This window comes from Ochotona curzoniae, unplaced genomic scaffold, assembly GCF_017591425.1.
Source record: "Ochotona curzoniae isolate NIBS_2020 unplaced genomic scaffold, NIBS_Ocur_1.0 contig_2404, whole genome shotgun sequence".
Lineage (NCBI taxonomy): Eukaryota > Metazoa > Chordata > Mammalia > Lagomorpha > Ochotonidae > Ochotona > Ochotona curzoniae.
In genome coordinates, this window is record NW_024465451.1 from 13,145,454 (window position 1) to 13,166,548 (window position 21,095).

A 21,095-nucleotide genomic window follows, 5' to 3' on the forward strand; every position below is an offset into this window, starting at 1 on the left:
CTTCATGCTGCCATCACTCAGAAGGAAGCGGGAAAGGCGGGAGGATGTTGGCCCCTGGCATCAATGGGGAGTGGTGGGTCATTCTGTGGCTCTCGGGACAGAAGGAGACTACCGTAACTAGGCCACTGCTCTTGGGGTGGAGTGTGGAGCGGAAGGCTATGGTATGCTCAACCAATCTTCCACACCCATTTGATTAGCCCCAAGGTGCATGCACACATGTGTGTTTAATCAGCAAGGCTGAGTACTAGGCCCCTGACTCTGCCCTGTACAAAAGTAGATACAGTTTGTAACCACCGTGGTAAGCTGGGAGCACAGAAAGGGAAGGGCTGCACAGAGGAATTTTGGTTCTTTTGAGAATAGAAGTCTTCCTAGATCCATTCTCGAGATCCTGGGCTTGATGTGGGTGTCTGCGTCCAGCTGGGAGGGGACAAATGGAGTTCCAGGATGAGTTTCTGATGTGGTTATAGCATAGAGGGTGCCATGAGTGTGTATGCCACAGAGGTGTGTGCGGGGGAAAATGCATTGCCCAGAGGGGAGCAAGGGCAGAACCTGGTATGGGCTATGAACCCATGGCTTCCCACAGGTGTACAATGCCCAGTGCCCATGCTCAGAGCTTGGTCAGGACCAGGGACAGCGCCTGGCTTGCTCTCGTTTCCTCCCAAGGGTTGTCTCCTTGGCTATGCTCTCAGCAGCCCATCCTCCTGTAAGATCTGATCAAGACCACAGCCCTCTCAGCTCCTGTCTGTGAGCTCTGAGTCCTCTGGGAGGTGATGGGAGAATCGATTGCCCCCACATTTACCCAATGCCTTCTCTACCAACCTTTGCCCAAGTTCATGTCTCCATTCTTCCTCATGCAACTTCTTCCCACACCAGCCAGCCTAAGTCCCACTCAGGCACCTGTCATCCCCTGAAGTCACTCTGTCTCATTTTAACCTTAGATTTATCACTTCTCTTGAGGTGAGGCAAGATATTTAACTTTCACTTTTCTCACTACATAGAATCCAAATGGCTTCTGCCCTTCTATCCCTCCTCCCCCCACAGCAAATTTAACATTCATAAAATGTGGAGTGCAGGAAGAGTCCGAAGCCCAGCTTCTGAAGTCAGCAGTACTGTGGCTAATGCTGATGGTGGCACTGGTGTGTTCGTGACCAAGTGGTCCCTTCAAATGTGTTTGCTTGCCTGTAAGATGGGATTGTTCTTCTGCTACAGATAGTAAACACTAAGAATGTCACCTCTGAGGAGGAAGTGTGCAGGTTTTCCTGATGGACAGGCTGCTGGGAGGGGTGATAGACAGTGCTCTCTCTCCACGTCATGTGCTATGGGACAACCTCATAATGTTTTCTATACATGCTTAATTTGGGCATCACAGCAGTCCTCTTAAGAGCTACTGTCAGGACTGGTGCCATGCTGTAACTAGACCGAGCCTCCACCTGTGGCACCAGCATCCCATATAGGTGCCAGTTGAAGTCCAGCTGCTCCACTTCTGACCCAACTCTCTGCTGATGGCCTGGAAAAGCAGCAGAGGATGCCTCAAGCCTCTGGGCCTCTGCACCCATGTGGAAGACCCAGAAGCTCCTGGCTTTGCATCGACCCTGTTCCAGCTGTTGCAGCCATTTGGAGAGTGAACCAGCAGATAAAAAATTCTTTCTCTCACCTGTAACTCTGCATTTCAAACAAACAAAAAAAGATAATAATAAATCTTTGAGAAAAGAGCTGCTACTTTTGTTGTTTGCATGAAGGAGTAGCCCCATTACGTATGCCTTGTTAGCGGCAGAAAACCGAGCATGGGAGAGGAAGGATGCAGTGACCCATTAGCTCTGTGTGTGTACCAGGCTGCACGCATTCTGCGTCTTGCTGACACCTGGGTAAGAAGCCAAACACCGTGGCTAGATAAAGAGCAGCACACCAAAGCTCAGCTGCTTTCTTCCATGCTCTCCTTGTTCCCCCAGCAACAGGTTCTCCTCCCATTTGCAACCCTGGGACCTTCCACACACATTTTGTTTTGGATATATATTTCTATTAAGTAGATGCTCTTGTTCCCTCCACCCCCCCCCCAACTTTGTAGGTAAGGGAAAGGACAGAAACATTACTAAGCTACTCCATAGCAGGTGGCCAAGCACAATATAGAAACCCAAAAGCTGCTAGAGCTACCTGCTTGCTGATAGAATGCTCAAGAAGTGCTCATCATTGACAGCCAGTAAGAGCTGCTCAAACTGGGGCACTGTTCATTTACGAGACAGAAAGAAGGGAAGGCCACCTCCACTGGTTCAATTGGTGTAGTAATTCTTAGGAAGTGTTTCTGACATTGCAATGGGGGACTGTCCAGAGCCTCGGGACGGGTGGCCAGGGGAACTACAAGGCCCACAAGGCTCCGCTCCTTCCTCTGCGTCTCAGACTTGGGCTGATTATTGGCTCTCTCTGCGCGGCTCAGTGACGAGGATTGGAGGGACAGAACGGTGCTGGTTTGGGATTGGTCAGATCGCAACCGGCCACGCCTCCAAATCCCGGAAGCAATCTCCACGTGTAGTAGAGAACGGGAGTTATCACCGAGTGGAGAGGTGTTTGCGGGCAGCGGGTGGCCTCGGACTCCACCTCCCTCCAGGAAAGGACTGGGGCCTCTGTAGGACCCTGGGGCCTGCTGCCGAAGCTGCTAACTCATGGAGTCCACATTCAGCAGCCCCGCGGAGGCGGCGCTGCAGCGGGAGGCGGGAGACCCGGCCCTGCTCACTCCTGTCTCTGACCTCGACCAAGTCTACGAGCTGGAACGAGTTGCCGCGTTCATCGGCGACCTGGACTGTCCACGGGTGAGAGTGGGCGACGGGAGTGGGTATCCTGTGAGCCCGGCAGGTGGACACAGCAGCCCGCCACAGCGTGCGGGCCACCCCCCGCCAGCCCGTCCCCGACTCCACCATGGTTTATACTCACAGGTGGCTTTGCAGTTCCCTGACCGTCTCTTGGGAGACGCTAGGGCTGTGGCTACACGATTGGAGCAGGCCACTGGATCGAAGATGTTCATTCTGGGAGATACGGCATATGGCAGGTGTGGCTTAGGCATCAGCGGGCATTCGGGTCTCGTGGGGTTGCACCGCTACTGGGTGGCCACGACTCCCTTCCCTACCTCTCACCTCCAGCCCCAAGTTAGATTCCATCCCCACCCCTCCAGCAGTTATCTTCCTCCCGGGACACCACTTTCCTCGCCGATCCCATTTCCTACTGATGATGGACGGTGTTTCCCTTGCAGCTGCTGTGTGGACGTGCTGGGTGCTGAGCAAGCGGGGGCCCAGGCCCTAGTGCACTTTGGCCCTGCTTGCTTAAGCCCCCCCTCCCGCCCGCTGCCCATCGCCTTTGTCCTCGGCCACCGTCCCGTGGCTTTGGAGCTCTGCGCTAAGGCCTTTGAAACCCAGTACCCAGACACCACAGTGCCGGTGGCACTGCTGAGTGAGCCGGCCTGCGCCCACGCCATGGGTGAGGTTTCTGCCTGTGCATGTGGGGAGAAAGGGCAAGCCAGGACACAAGGGGCTCGGTCTAGTCTTCACTTTGGGTTTTCATGTAGTCTCCCTGGGATGCGGAGCTTCAGCTTTGCTGAACCCCAGTATTGACACTGTCTTCCTGTTTTTCCAGAGGCCTTGGCCACTCTCCTGCGCCCACGCTACCCGGAGCTACTAGTTTCCAGCCCGGCTCTTCCCCTGCCAGCAGGGTCCGTTGGTCCACAGCCTGAGCCCCTGGAGCGTTTTGGGCGCCGCTTCCCCCTGGCCCCAGGGAGGTGTCTGGAAGAGTACAGTGCTTTCTACGTGGGAGGTTCTGAGGTTGGCTCTGACCCCGACCTTGACCCAGACTTGAGCCGACTGCTCTTGGGATGGGCACCAGAACGGCCTTTCTTCTCCTGCTGCCCAGACACGGGGCAGATTCAGGATGAGGGTGTCCGGGCTGGGCGTCTGAGGGCACGAAGATACTACCTGGTAGAGAGGGCCCGTGATGCCCGAGTGGTAGGGCTGCTGGTGGGCACACTGGGTGTAGCCCAATACCGAGAGGCTCTGGCCCACTTGAGGAGCCTGACACAGGCTGCCGGCAAGCGGAGCTATGTGTTGGCCCTGGGGCGGCTCACCCCAGCCAAGCTGGCTAACTTCCCTGAGATGGACGTCTTCGTGCTGTTGGCCTGTCCCCTGGGCGCCCTGGCCTCCCAGCCTTCTGGTAGCTTCTTCCGGCCTGTGTTAATGCCCAGTGAGCTGGAGGCTGCCTGCAACCCTGCCTGGCCACCCCCGGGCTTGGCTCCCCACCTCACTCATTATGCGGATTTGCTGCCTGGTAAGTAGGGGGCATGCTACCCAAGCTGAGGCGCCTAGTGTAGGCATGGAGTTGGGGACCTGTGTGGATTCTCTTTTCCTATTCTCATCCCAGGTTCTTCCTTTCATGTGCCCCTCCCCCCTCCTGAGTCTGAGCTGTGGGACACCCCAGATGTATCACTTATTTCCGGAGACCTCCGGCCCCCACCTGCCCGGAAGGTACCTGAGGAGACTGGATGCTCAGCCCTGACTCCTCGGCCGCAGCTGGCGCTGGCTGAGAGCAGCCCTGCAGGTGAGTGTGCCAGTGGGCACCCCCCAAGCAGCTCCCTCTCCAGTGCTGCCCACATGATCCTGAACCGCCGCTTTCCTCCACAGCCTCATTCCTTAACTCCCGGAGCTGGAAGGGCCTGGAGCCCCGCCTGGGTCAGACACCAGCGACTGGAGCTGTGAGTGGACGACGAGGAATCGCTATCGCTTACGAGGATGAAGGAAGTGGTTGATACCATGCGGATCCATTCACAAGCAGACTTGTGAATCACTGAGGGCCTTTGGTGTGTCCCGTCAGCCTGAAGAGAGTATGGGAAGAGGCTCCAGTCCCATGCTGCCCTGGAGCTAGCATAAGGGTTGGCATACCCCAGTGGAGGAAATGCCTGTTTGATTGACCAGGGGCAGGGCTTATGGGCTTCCCTGAGGTCTGAGCCCATCTCTCCTGGCAAGTCCCAGCTGCTGGTCCACAGGAAAAGGGCTGCCCCTGGGTAAGGGGAAGGTCCTGGCAGGTGTAGTCCAGCTACCTCCGCCTCAACACGTTAACGTTTGGGTTTTGACGAGTCTACTGTGGGGTCTGTACTGTGCGTGCTGGGCTGTGTAGTAACAGCCCAGTCTTCTGCCCAGCAGCAGCAGCAGCAGCAGCAGCATAAGCAGACACCACCACCCCTGCTGGGACAAACAGAAATGCTTCCAGATGTCCCCCGAGGGTACATAATGGGCTCTAGTTGGGAAGCACTGGTGTCGACTTGCAGGATCCACACGAGTAGCTCCAGAGGGGCCAGCCCAGTGGGGGGACATGTCCAGTGTCACTGCTGGCCAGTGCTGGTCTGCACTAGCTCAGACTGATTTGTCAGGGTGAGCTGAGAAACTCAAATAAAGCAAATCGTTTGTCAGCCTCTGCTTCTTCAGATTCATCCAGCACAGCAGGTCCTGTGGCTGGAAATGTGAATTATGTTTAACCAGGTTCCCAGGCTCTCAGTGCGGCTGGGAGGAGCCATGGTTAAGTCTCCATCACTGCATTGTGAAATAGTTCCACCTGGACAGAAACTAGTGGTGCACAGAGGAACCTTCCAAGGGGTCGTTCCTGAGCTCAACATGATTTTCTTTTTTTTTTAAAGATTTATTTATTTATTGGAAAGTCAAATATACAGAGAGGAGGAGAGACAGAGAAGATCTTCCGTCCAATGATTCACTCCCCAAGTGAGCACAACGGCCGATGCTATGCCGATCTGAAGCCAGGATCCAGGAACTTCCTCCGGGTCTCCCACACGGGGTTGCAGGGTCCCAAGGCTTTGGGCCATCCTCTACTGCTTTCCCAGGCCACAGGCAGGGAGCTGGATGGGAAGTGGAGCTGCCGGGATTAGAACTGGCGCCCATGTGGGATCCCAGCGCGTTCAAGACAAGGACTTTAGCCCCAACGTGATTTTCTTTTTCTCTCCCTCTCCTTCTCTGTCTCCAGAGTTATGCATTTATTGGAAGGGCAGAGTGACAAGGGAAGGGACAGAGATCCTCCATCTGCTGGTTCACTTCCCAAAAGGCTGTAGCAGTCAGGTCAGGGCCAAGCAGGAGCCAGGAACTCCATTTGGGGCTCCCACATAGATGGCAGGGTTCCAAGTATTTGGGCCAGCATCTGCTGCCTTCCCAGGTGCAGCTGGCAGTTGAAGTGGTACCCTAAGTGGCATTAACAAGCAACAGCTTAACTAGCTCTTGTCACAGTGGCATCCATCCTAAGATGGATGTTGTAGCAGAAAAAACAAGTCTGAGGAGAGAAGTGAAAAGCATGCTCGGGCCCAACCACTGGCAGGGACCAACATGGCAGGTGCTCCAAGCAAAGTTCACTTCCTGGACCCTGATGGCCAAGAGGATGCTCCTTCCTGCCATTTGCTGAGTCTCGTCACACTGCTGTGCCAAGGTGTGAAAGACCCAGGTAAATAAAGCTGTGACTCCTTAACTTCAAGGAGCAGGGGGCCTAGCAGAGGCAGAACTATAAATTGGTTGCATGGCATAGTGGTTACCAATCCTGCATTCTACAGAGAGACACCGGCAGTGGTGAACATGACTGAAGTCATGGTGTTAATGGAGGGAGGTGGGTACCAAGTGGCCGTGAGTAAGTAACCATGGAGACTTTAGGGAGTGTTTGCCGAGTGGCAGGTTTGAGTACCTGCTGCTTTGCTTTCCATCCAGTGTCCTGTTCCTGCACACACCTGGGAGACAGGAGATAGCTCAGGTCCTTGGCTCCCTGCCACCTACTGGACACCTGGATTGAGTCCTGGGCTCTTGGTTTCAGCCTGGCCCAGTCCCCACTATTGCAGGCATTGATAGAACGAACCAAACTTCTGCCTTTCAAATAAAATGGAAATAAATTTTTAAACTTAATTAAAGGGAGTATTTGAAAGGGGAGGGTTAGCAGTATTAAACAGAATGATCAGAGAATGCATTAGGATGAAGTGTAAGCAGGGAGCGCTGTGGGTAGCATTTTGCGCTGCTGCCTGAGCACTGGCATCCCATATGGGCAAGTCCTGGCTGCTATGCTTCAGATTCAGCTCCCTGTTAATGAGCCTGGGAAAGCAATGGAGGATGGCCCAAGTCCTACAGCTCCTGCACCGGAGAGACCCAGGCTCTCAGTTTCAGCCTGGCATGGCTATCTGGTGAGTAAGCCAGTGGCTGGAAGATCTCTCTTCTCTCTGTAACTGCCTTAAAAAAAATGAACAAAAACTGAAACTGCAAGTGAGCCACTGAGTTGATCAGGAGCTGCACCAAATAAGTCCAAGGGCAATGAAGTGATGGCTGGAACGGCTAGGCAGGAAGTGCAGCCAGCACAGTTGTCGGGGGTGGACTAGAAGGAGTCCAGTGGAGTGTGCAAAGACCAGGTCTTTTCGGGGTTCGTCATGCCTTTGTAAGAATTCTGGGTTGCTTTGTTTTGTTTTTATTTTTTAATTCTGGTCTCCTACATGAGTGGCAGGGCATCTTCTGCTGCTTTCCCAGGCAGGTTAGCAGAGAGCTGGAGAGGAAATGGAGCAACTGGGACCTGAAGTGTGACTCAGGGATCTCCAGCAGCCCCATTCTGAGTCAAGTGGAAACCATGTGGCATTTGCTTAGGGGAATGACCTCACCTTACTGAAGGTACAAGGAACCCCGGGACACCGTGGGAACATACAGCAGATTCATGGTCCTGCCCCTGGGTTAGGGAAGGCTTCCTGGAAGTGGCCTTGAGGATGGGTAAGATGTTAGCCATTCAACTGGATGAGCGCAGAGGTGCTCTTCGGGAGAAGGACGGCATCCTCCTGGAGTCGGCTACAGAGGAGGCCCGAGGCTGGTCGCTAAGTCAGGAAGACCCGCGAACAGATTCCGGAGTAAAGCAGGGCTCGTAGAGACGGCGCTCCGCATATGAACAAGTAAGCCAACCTGAGCCGCCTCCGAGACGTGAAACTACAACTACCATAATCCTCAGCGCCTGCAGTTCCGGCGTCGTGATCCCGGGACTGGCAGCGACGCCCGGTGAGGTCACGTGCTGCGGGCGCGTCACGTGCGTGGATCAGGTGACGCTGCGGGGCGGGCGGACGGGCTGCGGGGCGGACGGTGGACGCAGGGACGCCGATTTAGCTGTGGCCCCGCCACCGATCCGACCCCTGCCGTTGTTGCCGCCATGACGGGGCTAGCACTGCTCTACTCCGGAGTCTTCGTGGCCTTCTGGGCCTGCCTGCTGGTCGTGGGTGAGGCCGGGTGCCGGCGGGCTTGAGCAGCCTCGGGGCTGGATCGCGGCGTAGGCAGTGGGGTGCCGGGAAGGCTGGGCCCCCGGAGGGGTTCTGGGTCCTGGACTCCGGGCCCCGCCTCGGAGCCCCAGCATCTGCAGCTGCTGGAGGAGGGAGGGACGCGGGCCTCGAGAACAGCAGCGGACCCCTTCTCTGCCCGGCGCCATCTCCCTCGTCTCCTGGCTCTTGTCCTTTCTTTGCTCCTGAGCGGCCTGCTGGGGTCAAGAGCCGGCTGCTCCGGTTCCTCTTTCTCCGGCCTCCTTGCCCTGCCCCCTTCTCCCCAGTTTGTTGGGTAAACAGCGACGCGCGCTGTGCTGGCGGCATCTGGTGGGGCCTGGACAGAGCCACCTGCTCTCCCTCCCCTTCCCTTCCTCCAGGTTTTCCGTCCATGGGGCATTGCTGTGGAGGGTTGGGATCTGCGGTTGGAGGTTTCACTGGGGGAACTCTGCTTGAGGGAGTGGCACAAAGTGGAGGCCTGGGCATTGCATACCGTGCTTCTTGAGGGGGCCAGCCCCCCTCCCCCCCCCCCCCCCCCCCCCCCCCGCCTCTCCCTGACCCGATTGTAGGCAGACGGCCGCGACAGGGGGATCAAGTGCCTAGCTGCTTCTTCAGGTTGGAAAATTTGCCTCTGGAGAGCAGCTCTTAATCCTGTTTTGTTCTCGTGGCTGCAGGAACTTGCTACACCATTTTTGACCTGGGCTTCCGCTTTGATGTGGCCTGGTAAGGGAGAGTGGGAATCTTGGAGTGTAGCCTGTCCACTGCTGGGAACCCCCTCCCAGTGCCCGAGTCTTGGGTGGAGAAGGGACAGGGCTGAGGGTTTTGCGCCCTAACCTCGCCAGGACTGACTTGGCTTTCTTCTGATTCTCCACACCAGGTTCCTGACCGAGACTTCCCCCTTCATGTGGTCAAACCTGGGCATTGGCCTGGCCATCTCCCTGTCTGTGGTTGGGGCAGCCTGGTGAGTGAGTGAGTGTGTGCTGGTGGGACTAGGGGGAGGGGCTGAGTCATGGCAGGTGGTGTCACTGGGTTCTTAGTCACGTTGGGGCCATGAGTGGCTTGGGTTCCGCTCTCAGTGTGTTACCCTTCCCCCAGGGGCATCTATATCACGGGCTCCTCCATCATTGGGGGAGGGGTGAAGGCCCCCAGGATCAAGACCAAGAACCTGGTCAGGTACGTGTGACAGCCCTGGGAAGGTGTGCCCGACTTATAAACAGTTCCTGCTGGAATGGGGAGGCCGTCGGGAAGGGGCTGGGGGCTCCCCTGCGAGAAAGGTTGGGTTCATCCTCATGGCTCTCTGCCTTCCACTCCCCGTCCCCCAGCATCATCTTCTGTGAGGCTGTGGCCATTTACGGCATCATCATGGCAATCGTCATTAGCAACATGGCTGAGGTATGGAAGCTGGAATGCGGGTGGGCATTGGTGCCAGAGTGTTCTGTACTCTGCTTTGGGGCTTTGGGGTGGAGGCCAGGGGGTTGTCTCTGATTCCTTCTCTGCTTCCATCAGCCTTTCACTGCCACCGACCCCAAAGCCATCGGCCATAGGAATTACCATGCAGGTAGGTGGGAGGCCATGTGGAAGCAAGCAGCTGGGGTTCATCATACCTGCTTCCGTGCCCCAGCTGCCACCTACTTTGGCCTGTTGTGCAGTGCTGGGGCAGGGGGAGGGGATTGGCCCCACCAGCCTGTGTTGGGCCTGGCATGGCCGCAGCGTTCCCCTCTTTGTCCTCCTAGGCTACTCCATGTTTGGGGCCGGCCTCACAGTGGGCCTGTCCAATCTCTTCTGTGGTGTCTGCGTGGGTATTGTGGGCAGCGGAGCCGCCCTGGCTGACGCTCAGAACCCTAGCCTCTTTGTCAAGATTCTCATCGTGGAGATCTTTGGTAGCGCCATCGGCCTCTTTGGGGTCATCGTTGCGATCCTTCAGGTGTGGGATTGCCTCCATCCCCCTTCCCCCAATCCCCTCCAGGAGCCTTCATGTCCTTGCCTGCTTCTTAAAGAGCCTTGGAGCTCCCTTTGCTGTCCTTGCAGAACCCGTGCTCATTCCCATCCAAGACTCTCCTGAGTCTTGCTGTCTGATCTGGTGTTGCTGGCTTCTTTGTTGCTTTATGTCTGAGCTTCCATGTAGTCCTTGTTGTGTTACTTTGTGTATCTCTCCTCTTCCTGTTGGGGTCACTGTTTTTTTGTGGTTGGGATCTGCTACAGGTTTGTAGCAGCTTGCTGTTCAGGGTGTCTCTTCGCTGTGGCTTGCCTTTCTGTGGGGCAGAATGTCACCATTGTGTGTTCTTAGTGTGGCCAGGGTTCAGCGTGAGGCCCTGAGTGTGGCTGTGGATGCTTCTCGAGCTCTGTGTCCCATCACCCAACTCTGTTCACCCGCTGGTCTCTGTCCCAGGGTGTCCCTCCTGGACTACCCCTCTTTGGTGGTTTTTCCATCTAACCCTGGGTTGACTGGGTCTGTCTCACCTGCCCCTCTGGCCCTGCCTTATGTCTCCTGTTCTTCTTTTGCAGACCTCCAGAGTGAAGATGGGTGACTAGAGGAGCAGTGTGGCAGGGCGGTGCCCTGCTCTTATTTATTGTCAGTGTCCTGGGACAGCTGGAGCTGGGCCCCTGAGCCTTGCAGGGGGCTTGATGTTCAGGGCCCTCACCACCCATCAAGTCAGAGGCATCACAGTCCAGGCTGACCCCAGCATGGGGAATGGACCGCTGATGGCAACTGTTGGCACAGCACACACCTGTGTCCTCTATCGCTCCCCCAACACACACACCCCTTGTCTCAGTGTTTGTGAAATAAACGTGGTGATTGTCTGGATCAGTCCAGCTTCATTGCCCTCTTGCGCCACCTTTCACAGAGGAAGGGGAAATGGGCACAGCATCAACTCCCTGCCAAGCTCTTGGCAGCTTCTCACTGGGTCCACACCCTTTGGGTGGGGAGATAAGGATGCAGAGCTGAGGGTTCTGATGCCAGGGAGAATCTGCCTTGAAGGGAGTGAGAGGGGCTGGGACGTGGGCCTCTCTGTATGTTTGTGCCTGAGGTCTTGTCCCTTGCCGAGGTGTCATCCCCCTGCCCTTGTGAGGCTGAAGTCCGGCCCCTACCTCCCAAGAGCTGGGTCTGCCCCAGGCTCCCGCCCCAGCAACCTCTGCTCACCCAGATTCCAGGGCCCGCCTGGCTCCACCCACTCTGGACCCATCTCTGATTTTCTCCATCCTACCCATCCTCCTCCAATCCGGACTTGAAGGGTTCTACCCAACCCGTACCCCCCTTTCTGCCGCCTCCCCCTAAGACAACTGGCAAATCCCTGGTCCCCACGGCGGCCTCTACGTCCGAGCTCCAGGCTGTGCATCCCGACCGAATCTGCTCTCCCCGCGCCCCGCTGCCAAGCTTCGCAGTGCACCCGAGCCCCAAGCCAATCTCTGGGACCAATCGGGCCAATTTCCTACAACCTTCTGAACCGACGACCCCTCGGTTTTCCTGCGCGGCCGCCGGCAGGGGCGGCACCAAAGCTGCGCGCGGCGGGTGCGGGCGCGCTGGAGGCGGGGAGCGCGGGGGCGCGCGCGGCGGCCGGGCCTGCCCCTCCGAGGCGCCGTAGCGCGGGAGGGAGGCGGCGGCGCTGTGGTCCGTCGGTCCGCGGGTCCGTGGGTCTGCCCGGCCGCCCGGCCCCGCCCTGCCCCCCGGGGCGGCTCGGCTCCATGGCCCGCGGCGGCAGCGGCAGCGGCGGGAGGCGGCCCGGGGGCCTCGGGGACCGCTGACCCGGCGGCGGGAGGCGGCGGGGCCGGGCCATGGGGGACGGAGCGGTCCGCAGCCGCCGGAGCCGGGAACCCTGTCCGAACCGGAGCGGCGTCCCCTGCTGAGCCCCGAGCGCTGGGTGAGAGGAGGGCGCGCGCGGCTCCCCGCCCAGGGCCCCGACATTCCAGACCCGGCCCCGAGAGGGGCACCCTGAACACGGCCCCCGATCTCCCACTCAGGACCCGGTGAGAGAGGCGCTGGGGCGAGCCCCTGGCCTGGCTTCACCCCACCCCACCCCCATCCCACGGTTCCCCCGGGCTCCTGCGCCCGCCCCCAGCCAGCCTCCCTCATTGTCCTCGCCCGCCCCAGCCTCGTGGCGCGGGGAGGCGCTCCATCCCGTTACCCCTTTAGCCTTGGCCCCTCGCTCCACATGCACACCCCCACCCCAGCCTCCACACCCACTGGGGTCTTCACCACCTCCCCCATCCGTCTCCGGGGTGCCACGTGTGCAGAATTCCAGCCGCGCCCAAGCGCTGCCCTCGCACGACCGCCCAGTGGTCCAGGCTGACCCAGAACCCCTGTCCCCGAGGGAGGGGCGGGAATGTTTGCACGTGGGTCTGGGTGTGAGCCATCTGGGAGGCAAAGTGTGCATGGCTGTGTGAGTCCAGGAGCCATGGCTTGGTGGGTGAGTGTGCCTCACTGTGTTCTGTCACCCCACCCCATGTGTCTGTGACTGTAGTTCTGTGTGTCTGAGTGTGGGACACTTTGGGGGTATCCGTGGGGGCTCTGTGTACCTCAGAGAGAGACTCACTGTGCTTCCTGGAACTCTGCCAGAGGAAGCTTGTTGCCCTGTTGCCACCATGGCGTGGCCCAGGCAAGACCCTTTCCTGTTAGGCTGAGTCAAGTGCCCCCACCTCCTGGCCCCAGCCTTGCCAGGCGAGCCCTGAAGTCTTGGGTGAGAGGGTGGCCCTTGCTCTACCTCTGCTTTGACCTCTCGCCCTAGTGGGACCCCATCCACATCCTGCCCTTATTTGGAACCACTGGTTGCTGAGGGCCACTTCCCAGCTTCAACCCCTCTTTGGCCTGGCCTACTGGTGCTTGTCCAAATGACCAAACCACTTGCCATCATGGTTTCTGCAAGGGATAGATGAAGCCTTGAGTAGAGAGTGCTCTGGTATGAAAGGTAGGCAGTAAGCAGACCCCCGCCCCTCTCTGTGAGCCAGGATCCCCCAGTGGAGGATGCTGTCCTGTGGGATGGCTGTTTTGTGAGGCACAGGTGCACCTGTGAGTCTGTAAGGTAAGAAGTCTTCATGCTTAGGTGCTAACATGTGTGATCAGCGCTCCTGAGTCTGTACTGCTGTGTGTGTGGAGTTAGGAGTAGGGTGTGCCAGAGCAGCAGAGCGTGAGTCGAGGCAGGGATTTGAGCAGGTGAGTGTGAGCCACTGGGCGGGGACTGGGGGCTGGGCTGCTCACCCTGCCCCTGACCCGCGGGTTTGTCACTTTCTTGCCCTGATTAGGCCAGCAGCCGGATGCCCGGGCCCACTGGGCAGGCCGGCGGCTGCCTGCGGGATGAGCAGACTGCTGGGGGGGACGCTGGAGCGCGTGTGCAAGGCCGTGCTCCTCCTCTGCCTGCTGCACTTCCTCGTGGCCGTCATCCTCTACTTTGATGTCTATGCCCAGCACCTGGCCTTCTTCAGCCGCTTCAGTGCCCGCGGCCCTGCCCGTGCCCTCCACCCAGCTGCCAGCAGCAGTGCCAACTGCTCGCGGCCCAACGCCACTGCCCCCAGCTCTGGGCTCCCTGAGGTCCCCAGTGTCAGGCCTCCTGGCCCCACAGCTCCAGTCTTGCCACCCTGTCCTGACTTGCCGCCTGGTCTCGGTGAGCCTGTAGGGTCGGGCCTACCCTTAGGGTAGGAGAAAGTCTTGCCTAGCAGGGAGTGGGGAGGAAGGGAACGAGGGTCCGGGTGTGTTGAAAGAGGGGTTCCCAAGCTGCAGGTGTGGCTGGTGTCCCTGGATTCCGACGGAGACCCTGATTTCTGACACTTTCCTGCCTGCAGTGGGCCGGCTGCTGATTGAGTTCACCTCGCCCATGCCCCTAGAGCGGGTGCAGAGGGAGAACCCGGGCGTGCTCCTGGGGGGCCGCTACACCCCGCCCGACTGCACACCCGCCCAGACGGTGGCGGTCATCATCCCTTTTAGACACCGGGAGCACCACCTCCGCTACTGGCTCCACTATCTGCATCCGATCCTGCGGAGGCAGCGGCTGCGCTACGGCATCTATGTCATCAACCAGGTGTGCTGTTTGTGCTTCCTGCCTGGGCATCAAGGGACCCCCATGCACCTATGGGTGCATCTGCTAATGCTTATGTAGTCGGGTTGGGGTGGTATATGTGGCTCCTGGTCCACCCCTGAGGATGTGGGTTTGTGAATGAACAGGAATGTGCATGGGAATGTCGGTGTGCATGCTGGTGGGCATGTGTGTAGCCTTCAAAGGGGCAAACCCCTCTGCCTGCCTGGACCAGCCCAGGGCTCTGGCGGTGGAATCCTGGGCGATGCTGACTGGGTGGCGCTCTCTAGAGACACTTAGCAGCCACAGTGGAGGCCTGGGACTCAACCCAGCTTCTAAGAAGCCCAGCTGTGGGCCTGGCTGGGGCCATTCGCTCACTGGGTCCTAGGCAGAATCTGAGCAGGCAGTTGCCGCCCACAGGGGACTCTTGCGTTTGACCATAGGTCCCATAGAGTCTGCCAGCACAGCTTGGGCTATGGGAGCACCGAGTGGCCTGGTCCAGTCGTTGAGGAAGTGGCAGAGGCAAACATTGTAGTGAGGGACCTGGGGAACCCTGGGTGAGAGAGCTGGGCCTGTGTGTTTGGGAACCATTGGTGAGATGTGGGGTCCAACATACAGGCCAGGTGCAAAGGGAGGCTGTGCCAGTGGGGAGGCAGCACATTGAGAAAGGTCTTTCTTGGGATGTATGTTAAGCAGTTGGGTTCCAGGCTGCAGGTAGTGGGCACCTCTGGCTAGAAAGATTGCTCTGTTCACATGTGGGGGATGCAGGGGAGGGGGATCTGGTTAGGAAGGGGTGTGTGAGTATGGGTAGGGGCCATGAGGGTAAGTGGCAGACGTGAACACTGGAAAGTGAGGGGAGCAACATTTAGGGTACCCAAGTCTGTCCTGGCCACGGGGGCCACGCCCGTGGGTGTTCTTATGGGAACACAGGATTTGACCCTCTAGTGAGGACTCATACCTGAGGAGTTTGGACACCTGCAGAAAGTGTAGGCAGAACACCCAGCAGGGAGGCCTGCATGCAGAGGGAAAGACCTCGGGTGCTGCTGGGCAGGTGATCCCAGCCACATCCCACGGTGCCAGGAAGCACAGGACTTTAGGAGAGAGAGAGCCAGGCTGCAGAGGCCGAGTAGGCTGGCAGGGTCGGAGGAAGAGATGTGGCGGGCGTCCCAGAGGCCCAGCCATTGGTGGTGATGGCCATGGTGGGCAGGGGACGCATGGCAGCTGCGCGAGAATTGTGGGCGGGCAAGGCGGGGGGATGTGGCCCAAGAAACGTCCAGTGGATTTAGCAACAAGGTGGGCCCAGCAAGAGCCATTTCGGGGGCATGGTGGGGGCGGCAGCAGATTGCAGTGGGTTGGAAAAGGAATTAGATTTGACAAAATGGAAATAACTGATCGGAGACAACTCTGGAAAAGTCTCTGCTGGCAAGGGAAGGCACAGGTGGGGTGGTGGCTGGTGGGAGCCTTCCTCTTCCTCTGTGTGTGTATGGTGGGGGCAGGGGAAGGGGACACAGAGGGAGGGCCATGGGGGCAGAGAGCTAAGCTTGGCCTGAAGAGCCCTAGGGCCTGTGCTGGGAAGGTTGTGAGGAGCCTGGGGCAAGGGGCCCCACTCCCTCCATGGGCAGGGTCAAGAGGGGCTGCAGGAGAGGGAGGGGGAATAGGAAGGGTCAGCTTTTCTTGCCCCATCAGGCTCTGGCTAGCCAATGCTGCTCAAGGGTCCACTCGCCCCTCCAGGCTGGCTGCAGGTTGGATGGTGTGGATTGGGACCAGGATCAGTCCCTGCCTGCCCCTATTCCTGTACCTGTTCTGTTTGGTACACCTGCGAGTACAGCCACATATCCCAGGGAACTGTAGGCTTGCTGCCTCTAGGCTCCCTGCTTGTCATTTGAGCGGATCTAACCCAGGCCTGTCCTGGTCTCAGAGGCTGCCCAGGGTTAGGGGGGGTGGGGTCGGATGTGGCTTGAAGTGAGCTTGAGGGGCCAGAGGGCCTGAGGCTTGGTGGCTCTGTCCCCCATGGCTTCTGCCTCTCAGGCACCGGCCATGTGGGGCACTCATTGTTTAGCTCACTTCGTGACCGTGTGCTCAGCAGGGACAGAGAACGGGGCTGCTCATCTCTGGAATCCCCACTGACACAAAGGCGAGGGCCATGGGGGCATGTTTGATGAATGAGTGAATGAGGCAAGAGCTCTAAATAACAGTGTGAGCAGCCATGAGCCTACACGAAGCCCACAGGAGAGAATGACTAATTGTACCAGGGCCAGGTGGCTTGGTCAAGGGAGCCTGTCCGGAAGCATGGCTGAAAGGCAGAGGGAAGGCATTGCAGGGCAAGAGGGGAGCTGCTGGATCCCAGGTGAGTAGGCAGGAAGCAGCCCAGCCTCTTCTGTTGCAGTGGAGCAAGGCTTTGTGACTGCACCTGACGACCCCAGGCCAGGGGCCAGCGGAGACTGCAGCCAAGTCCTGAAGGGCCTTTGAAGGGCAGAGCCAGTGTGGGAAGCTGGTCTTGATCCTGGGAGTCTGGAGGAGCCACACCTGAGGGAAGGGGCAGGGAGGTCTAGGGACTGGTGAGATGACTCGTGCTGGCTGGTCCCAGGCCCACAGCTGACCTGTCCCCCACCTCCATCCCCAGCACGGCGAGGACACCTTCAACCGGGCCAAGCTGCTCAATGTGGGCTTCCTGGAGGCGCTGAAGGAGGACGCTGCCTACGACTGCTTCATCTTTAGTGACGTGGACCTGGTGCCCATGGACGACCGCAACCTGTACCGCTGTGGTGACCAGCCCCGCCACTTCGCCATTGCCATGGACAAGTTTGGCTTCCGGTGAGACCATCTCCTCAGCCAGAGCCAGACTGCCCGGTCCCAGTGCCCTGCTGGGTCCTTGATCCTCGGTTCTCCCACTGCCCACCTCCTTCTCCTCCCTGGTCCCATCTCTGGTCCTTCCTACTCAACTCCCTTTGGGACCCTTACTGATACCTGCCCTCCCATGCCATAGGCTGCCCTATGCCGGCTACTTTGGAGGCGTGTCAGGCCTGAGTAAAGCCCAGTTTCTGAGAATCAATGGCTTTCCCAACGAGTACTGGGGCTGGGGTGGTGAGGATGACGACATCTTCAACAGGTGAGTGGGCGCTGCGTGGGGCTTAGGCTGGGTGAGTGAAGGGCGCAGTGCTGACTCAGTGGGGCTCCCTGCCCTTCCTGACACCTTCCCCAGGCCATTTGTCTCTGTCCTCAGGATCTCCCTGACTGGGATGAAGATCTCACGCCCGGACATCCGCATAGGCCGCTACCGCATGATCAAGCACGACCGGGACAAGCATAACGAGCCCAACCCTCAGAGGTGACTGCTAGCACCCCTGATCCCAGGTGCCCCTCATCTACCTCACAGTCCCCAGAGGACAGTCCTGTGCACCTAGTCCCTGGTGCCCTAGTCTCCAAGGTTACCTCCTAGTGCCATTGGTTCCCAGAGGTGGGCCCAAGGACCCAGACTCCTGGAGACATCTCCTGATCTCTGTGCCCTATTTCCCAGCTCGAGCCCCACATCTCTGTCACCCCAATCTGGTTTCTTGAATTCAGAATCACTGAGCAGCTTGCATTCCCTGGCCTTCCTCACTCGTATACTTTTGGGGACCTCTGTTTTTACTGGCCCTGCCAGAGCTGGTAGGATAGAAACAATGGGTATTGGGCACAGCTCCTGGGGGCTTTGGCAGAGGAGGTCCCTGCAGGGAGGGGCAGGGAGTAGACATGTAACCCAGCCTCACTGAGACAGTCAGAGCTGGCGGCTCTGTCTTCCACAAGGTCACCACATTGGATGTCGGGCCTGGCCAGGAGTAGGACTAAGGGACCTGTGTGGGTAGACAAGGGCTCCCTGGACTTCATGCTGTTGCCCCTGGGACGGCACCACACTGGGGCAGGGGCTTCAAAAAGTTGCCCACTCAACCAGACGTTCGTTCCATGCTCTTTGGGCACAGTATTGTTATGTTCACCAGGATAAGAATGAAGTGTGGAGCCTTGCCTGTAAGCATCTGGGCTGCATTGTACATGCCAGATGCACACTGAGTGCCTCCAGCTGTGTGGTTCTAGGATCACTGAAGGGGGCCATGCTGAGTGCTAGGGCGTCTTAAGTACCAGTATCCATCTTGTTCTGGAGGTACTAGGGAGTCGTGGGAGGGCCTTACACAAGGAGGAGCAGGGTGAGATCTGTATTCAAAAGGTTCACTCTTGGAGCTGCAGGAAGGTGAAGATCTGGCCTAGCTTCCAGGTGGTGCAGGAGAGGAAGTGCACTGGGTGGGAAGGACTTAATGGAGCCCAAGGAGGCAGGCTGGGGTGAGGCCCTGGGAGGTTGCTGTGCTCCCCCATTGGGAGAACAGGGTTCTCTGAATGGTGTAAGCATGGAGGTGGTGTTGAGCAGAATGGTCCCGGTGGGGGAGACCCAGGGGATGCAGGGGTCCCAGAGGGGCCCCAGGGGGTCCAGAAGATCTGAGAGAAGGGAAATTCAGATACAAAGCATAGTTAGCAGGGAAGGAGGGGTGGCAGATGGGGAACACAGAGGCTGCAGGGCATCAGAAGGAGAGGGCTCAGTCCTAGGCCAGTGTGTGGTGGTGGTGGTGGTGTGTGTGTGTGTGTGTGCGCGCACTGAGCCCACGGGGAGGAGGGGAGCTCTGTAGGCCCATGCCGGGAACCTTGCTCCTGTTGCTGGAATAGCTTGCCTGAGTGCCATCATCAATTAGTAATGCCTGCCTTGGGTGTGGGCAAGACAAGACTCGCCAGCAGTTGTGGCTTAAGGAACTCTGGATGGCAGTTCTGTCAGCCTGGTCGCTGCTCCCTTCAGCCTAGGAGTTTTGCACGCTTCTGTCTCTTTTCCTACATGTCACACCATCATTGTCTCCCAAAACATGTGAGCCCATCCATCTTCCCCATTACCCTGACACTGGTCTAGCCTCTGGTCTTGCCTGGACTCCCGTGGTGGCCTCTGCTGGGTCCTGTGCACACCCTGTGTCTTCCCCCGCTCCCCCAACTCCCACATACATGCATGTGCCAGCTGAGTTAATCCCTTGGCGTCATCTCCTTCCCAGAACAAGCTCTGCGCTAACCCTAACTTCTGGAGCGCTGCCCACACTGGCGTGAACCTCCATGTTAATTCCATGTTTTGCTTTGCTCTAACCACACAGCCTTGCAAAATCTTCCTGCCAGTGTAGGATCTGCAGGTGCCCTGACCTCTGCCTGGAATGTCCTGTGTCCCTCACTTGCAGCTCCGTGTCACCCACACACACACATGCACACACACGCACACACACATACACCACGCTTCTGCAGCAGACACCCTGTACCCTGAGACCCTGAGTGCCTCCAGGGGTCTTTGTGTCCCTTAATCACTTTCCCCCCGCCCTCTGTGAGGCAGGTTTGCTGTCAGGAAAGGACGTTACCCTGCCTGTTCATGGCCATGCCCCTGGTACTGTCAGGTCACTGGCTGGCATACAGGGAGCACTCACAAAATAGATGGTGACAGAGTAGCTGCAGAATGGGGACTGAGAAGATGGCTTGTCTGACCTAGGGCACATGACCTTCGACGTGCCTGCAGGTCTTGGGCATGGAGGGAAGGCCTGAACAGAGAGATCTGTTTGGCTGTTTTAAGCAGCCTGGCAAATGCAAGCCCACCCCAGGGCTCCTGGCAGGTTACCCCTGAGGCAGCTGAGATGGCCTGAGCTGGGCCCCTCGAATCCCTCTTGGAGTCAGTGGCTAGCCCTGATGTGACCCCATCTGCATCCCCATTAGGTTCACCAAGATCCAGAATACGAAGCTGACCATGAAGCGGGACGGCATCGGGTCGGTGCGGTACCAGGTGCTGGAGGTGTCCCGGCAGCCACTCTTCACCAACATCACAGTGGACATTGGGCGGCCCCCAGCGTGGCCCCCCCGGGGCTGACTCATGGACAAGAGGCTCTTGGTGCCAAGGGGTGCCTGCCAGTGAACTGACCCCAACCTGGCCAGCAGCCGTTCTGCGGGTTATTCCCCCCAGGACTGAGACTGGGGGCTCTGCTTTCCGAGGAGCCTCAATAGGTCCCGCGGTGGCACCTGGAAATTTCAGAACCCACTCGGGTGCATCCGGTCTGGGCAGGCCCCTCCTTCCTGCCCCTATTCCTACACCCCCTCCAGCCCAGCCCAGCCCCCACTCACTGTCAGGGTCGGGCCAGCCCCTGCACTGCCTCGCGGAGTGGCCTGGGCTAGGTCACTTCACCTCTCTGTGCCTCAGTTTCCCCCCTTGAGTCCCCTAGGGCCTGGAAGGGTGGGAGGTGTGTGACTAGAGGGCAGCGTCTCTTCCAGGGGGAGGGGATCCTCAGACCTGGGGAGTGTCCCCCCTGTGCTCCCAGGGGAGGGGAAACCTTTTTCACTCAATATTGTAGGGGGCAAGATTTGGTGTGCCCCCCGCCCTGCCGAGGAGCAGCCCAGGAGGGGGCAAAAGGGGGTGCTGTGTTGCTGCCTAAGTTTTGGGGCTGGTCTTTGCATGGGGGGACGAGCAGGGCTTGGATCCCTCTACCTGGTTCTCGCCTCCCCAGCTCAGAGAAGAGGCAGTGGCCCCAGGGCTGGCTCGTGTTTGTACATTGCACAGAACCTTGTGTGGGTGCTTTAGTAAAAAAAAAAAAAAGGTGAATGGAGCAGCCCCCTTTGTCTTTGCAGGGACCGGGAGCAGCTAGGTCTTTGAGTCATGCGAGGCGAGCTGTGGTGGGGCCCTGGCCTGCCTGTTGCTCTGGCAAGGGCCGCCCTTCCTCTCCCTGCATTCAGTAGAACTCACTGGTGTTAGG

At 58.4% G+C, this 21,095-nt stretch overlaps 3 protein-coding genes and 1 long non-coding RNA gene across 8 annotated transcripts in view; 3 read left to right on the forward strand and 1 right to left on the reverse strand.

Moving 5' to 3' along the window:
- B4GALT2 (beta-1,4-galactosyltransferase 2) overlaps positions 1-20,850 on the forward strand; it is a 34,544-nt gene extending 13,694 nt beyond the window's left edge. Inside the window, exons 3-9 of the mRNA XM_040974359.1 lie at positions 12,666-12,678; positions 13,543-13,896; positions 14,075-14,310; positions 16,928-17,118; positions 17,291-17,413; positions 17,528-17,632; positions 20,068-20,850. Of these exons, the coding sequence (XP_040830293.1) occupies positions 13,590-13,896; positions 14,075-14,310; positions 16,928-17,118; positions 17,291-17,413; positions 17,528-17,632; positions 20,068-20,218 (1,113 nt within the window). The 5' untranslated portion in view covers positions 12,666-12,678; positions 13,543-13,589 and the 3' untranslated portion in view covers positions 20,219-20,850. The remainder of the gene's footprint in view (positions 1-12,665; positions 12,679-13,542; positions 13,897-14,074; positions 14,311-16,927; positions 17,119-17,290; positions 17,414-17,527; positions 17,633-20,067) is intronic.
- Positions 2,577-5,653, forward strand: DPH2 (diphthamide biosynthesis 2). Of its 5 annotated transcripts, none has more exons than XM_040974355.1 (6): positions 2,577-2,804; positions 2,928-3,040; positions 3,242-3,465; positions 3,622-4,305; positions 4,399-4,575; positions 4,659-5,653. In XM_040974355.1, exons 1-6 carry the CDS (start codon positions 2,658-2,660, stop codon positions 4,781-4,783), a joined length of 1,470 nt encoding a protein of 489 aa, XP_040830289.1. In that variant the 5' UTR covers positions 2,577-2,657; the 3' UTR covers positions 4,784-5,653. The 5 variants fall into 5 exon arrangements, with proteins under 5 accessions (XP_040830289.1, XP_040830290.1, XP_040830288.1 ...); XM_040974356.1 differs by having other exon boundaries at positions 3,895-4,305; XM_040974354.1 differs by having other exon boundaries at positions 2,577-3,040.
- On the forward strand, positions 8,093-11,105 carry ATP6V0B (ATPase H+ transporting V0 subunit b). The gene is made up of 8 exons (XM_040974360.1): positions 8,093-8,263; positions 8,974-9,022; positions 9,177-9,260; positions 9,395-9,472; positions 9,622-9,691; positions 9,806-9,857; positions 10,033-10,223; positions 10,805-11,105. The coding sequence occupies exons 1-8, from the start codon at positions 8,197-8,199 to the stop codon at positions 10,829-10,831; spliced, it is 618 nt and encodes a 205-aa protein (XP_040830294.1). The 5' UTR covers positions 8,093-8,196; the 3' UTR covers positions 10,832-11,105.
- Positions 8,952-9,220, reverse strand: LOC121152323. Its single transcript, XR_005883255.1, has 2 exons — positions 9,174-9,220; positions 8,952-9,019 (listed from the first exon to the last, which is right to left on the reverse strand). It is a non-coding gene; the product is annotated as an uncharacterized LOC121152323 (long non-coding RNA).
- Positions 20,851-21,095: the final 245 nt, after the last annotated feature.

Excerpts from the sequence above, each read along its gene's own strand:
- DPH2 (XM_040974354.1), top strand. The coding sequence starts at position 2,658 with ATGGAGTCCACATTCAGCAGCCCCGCGGAGGCGGCGCTGCAGCGGGAG. Across the intron at positions 4,306-4,398 it reads TTATGCGGATTTGCTGCCTG|GTTCTTCCTTTCATGTGCCC; the intron begins GTAAGTAGGGGG and ends TTCTCATCCCAG. Across the intron at positions 4,576-4,658 it reads GGCTGAGAGCAGCCCTGCAG|CCTCATTCCTTAACTCCCGG; the intron begins GTGAGTGTGCCA and ends TTTCCTCCACAG.
- ATP6V0B (XM_040974360.1), top strand. The coding sequence starts at position 8,197 with ATGACGGGGCTAGCACTGCTCTACTCCGGAGTCTTCGTGGCCTTCTGG. Across the intron at positions 9,023-9,176 it reads TTCCGCTTTGATGTGGCCTG|GTTCCTGACCGAGACTTCCC; the intron begins GTAAGGGAGAGT and ends TCTCCACACCAG. Across the intron at positions 9,692-9,805 it reads TCATTAGCAACATGGCTGAG|CCTTTCACTGCCACCGACCC; the intron begins GTATGGAAGCTG and ends TGCTTCCATCAG.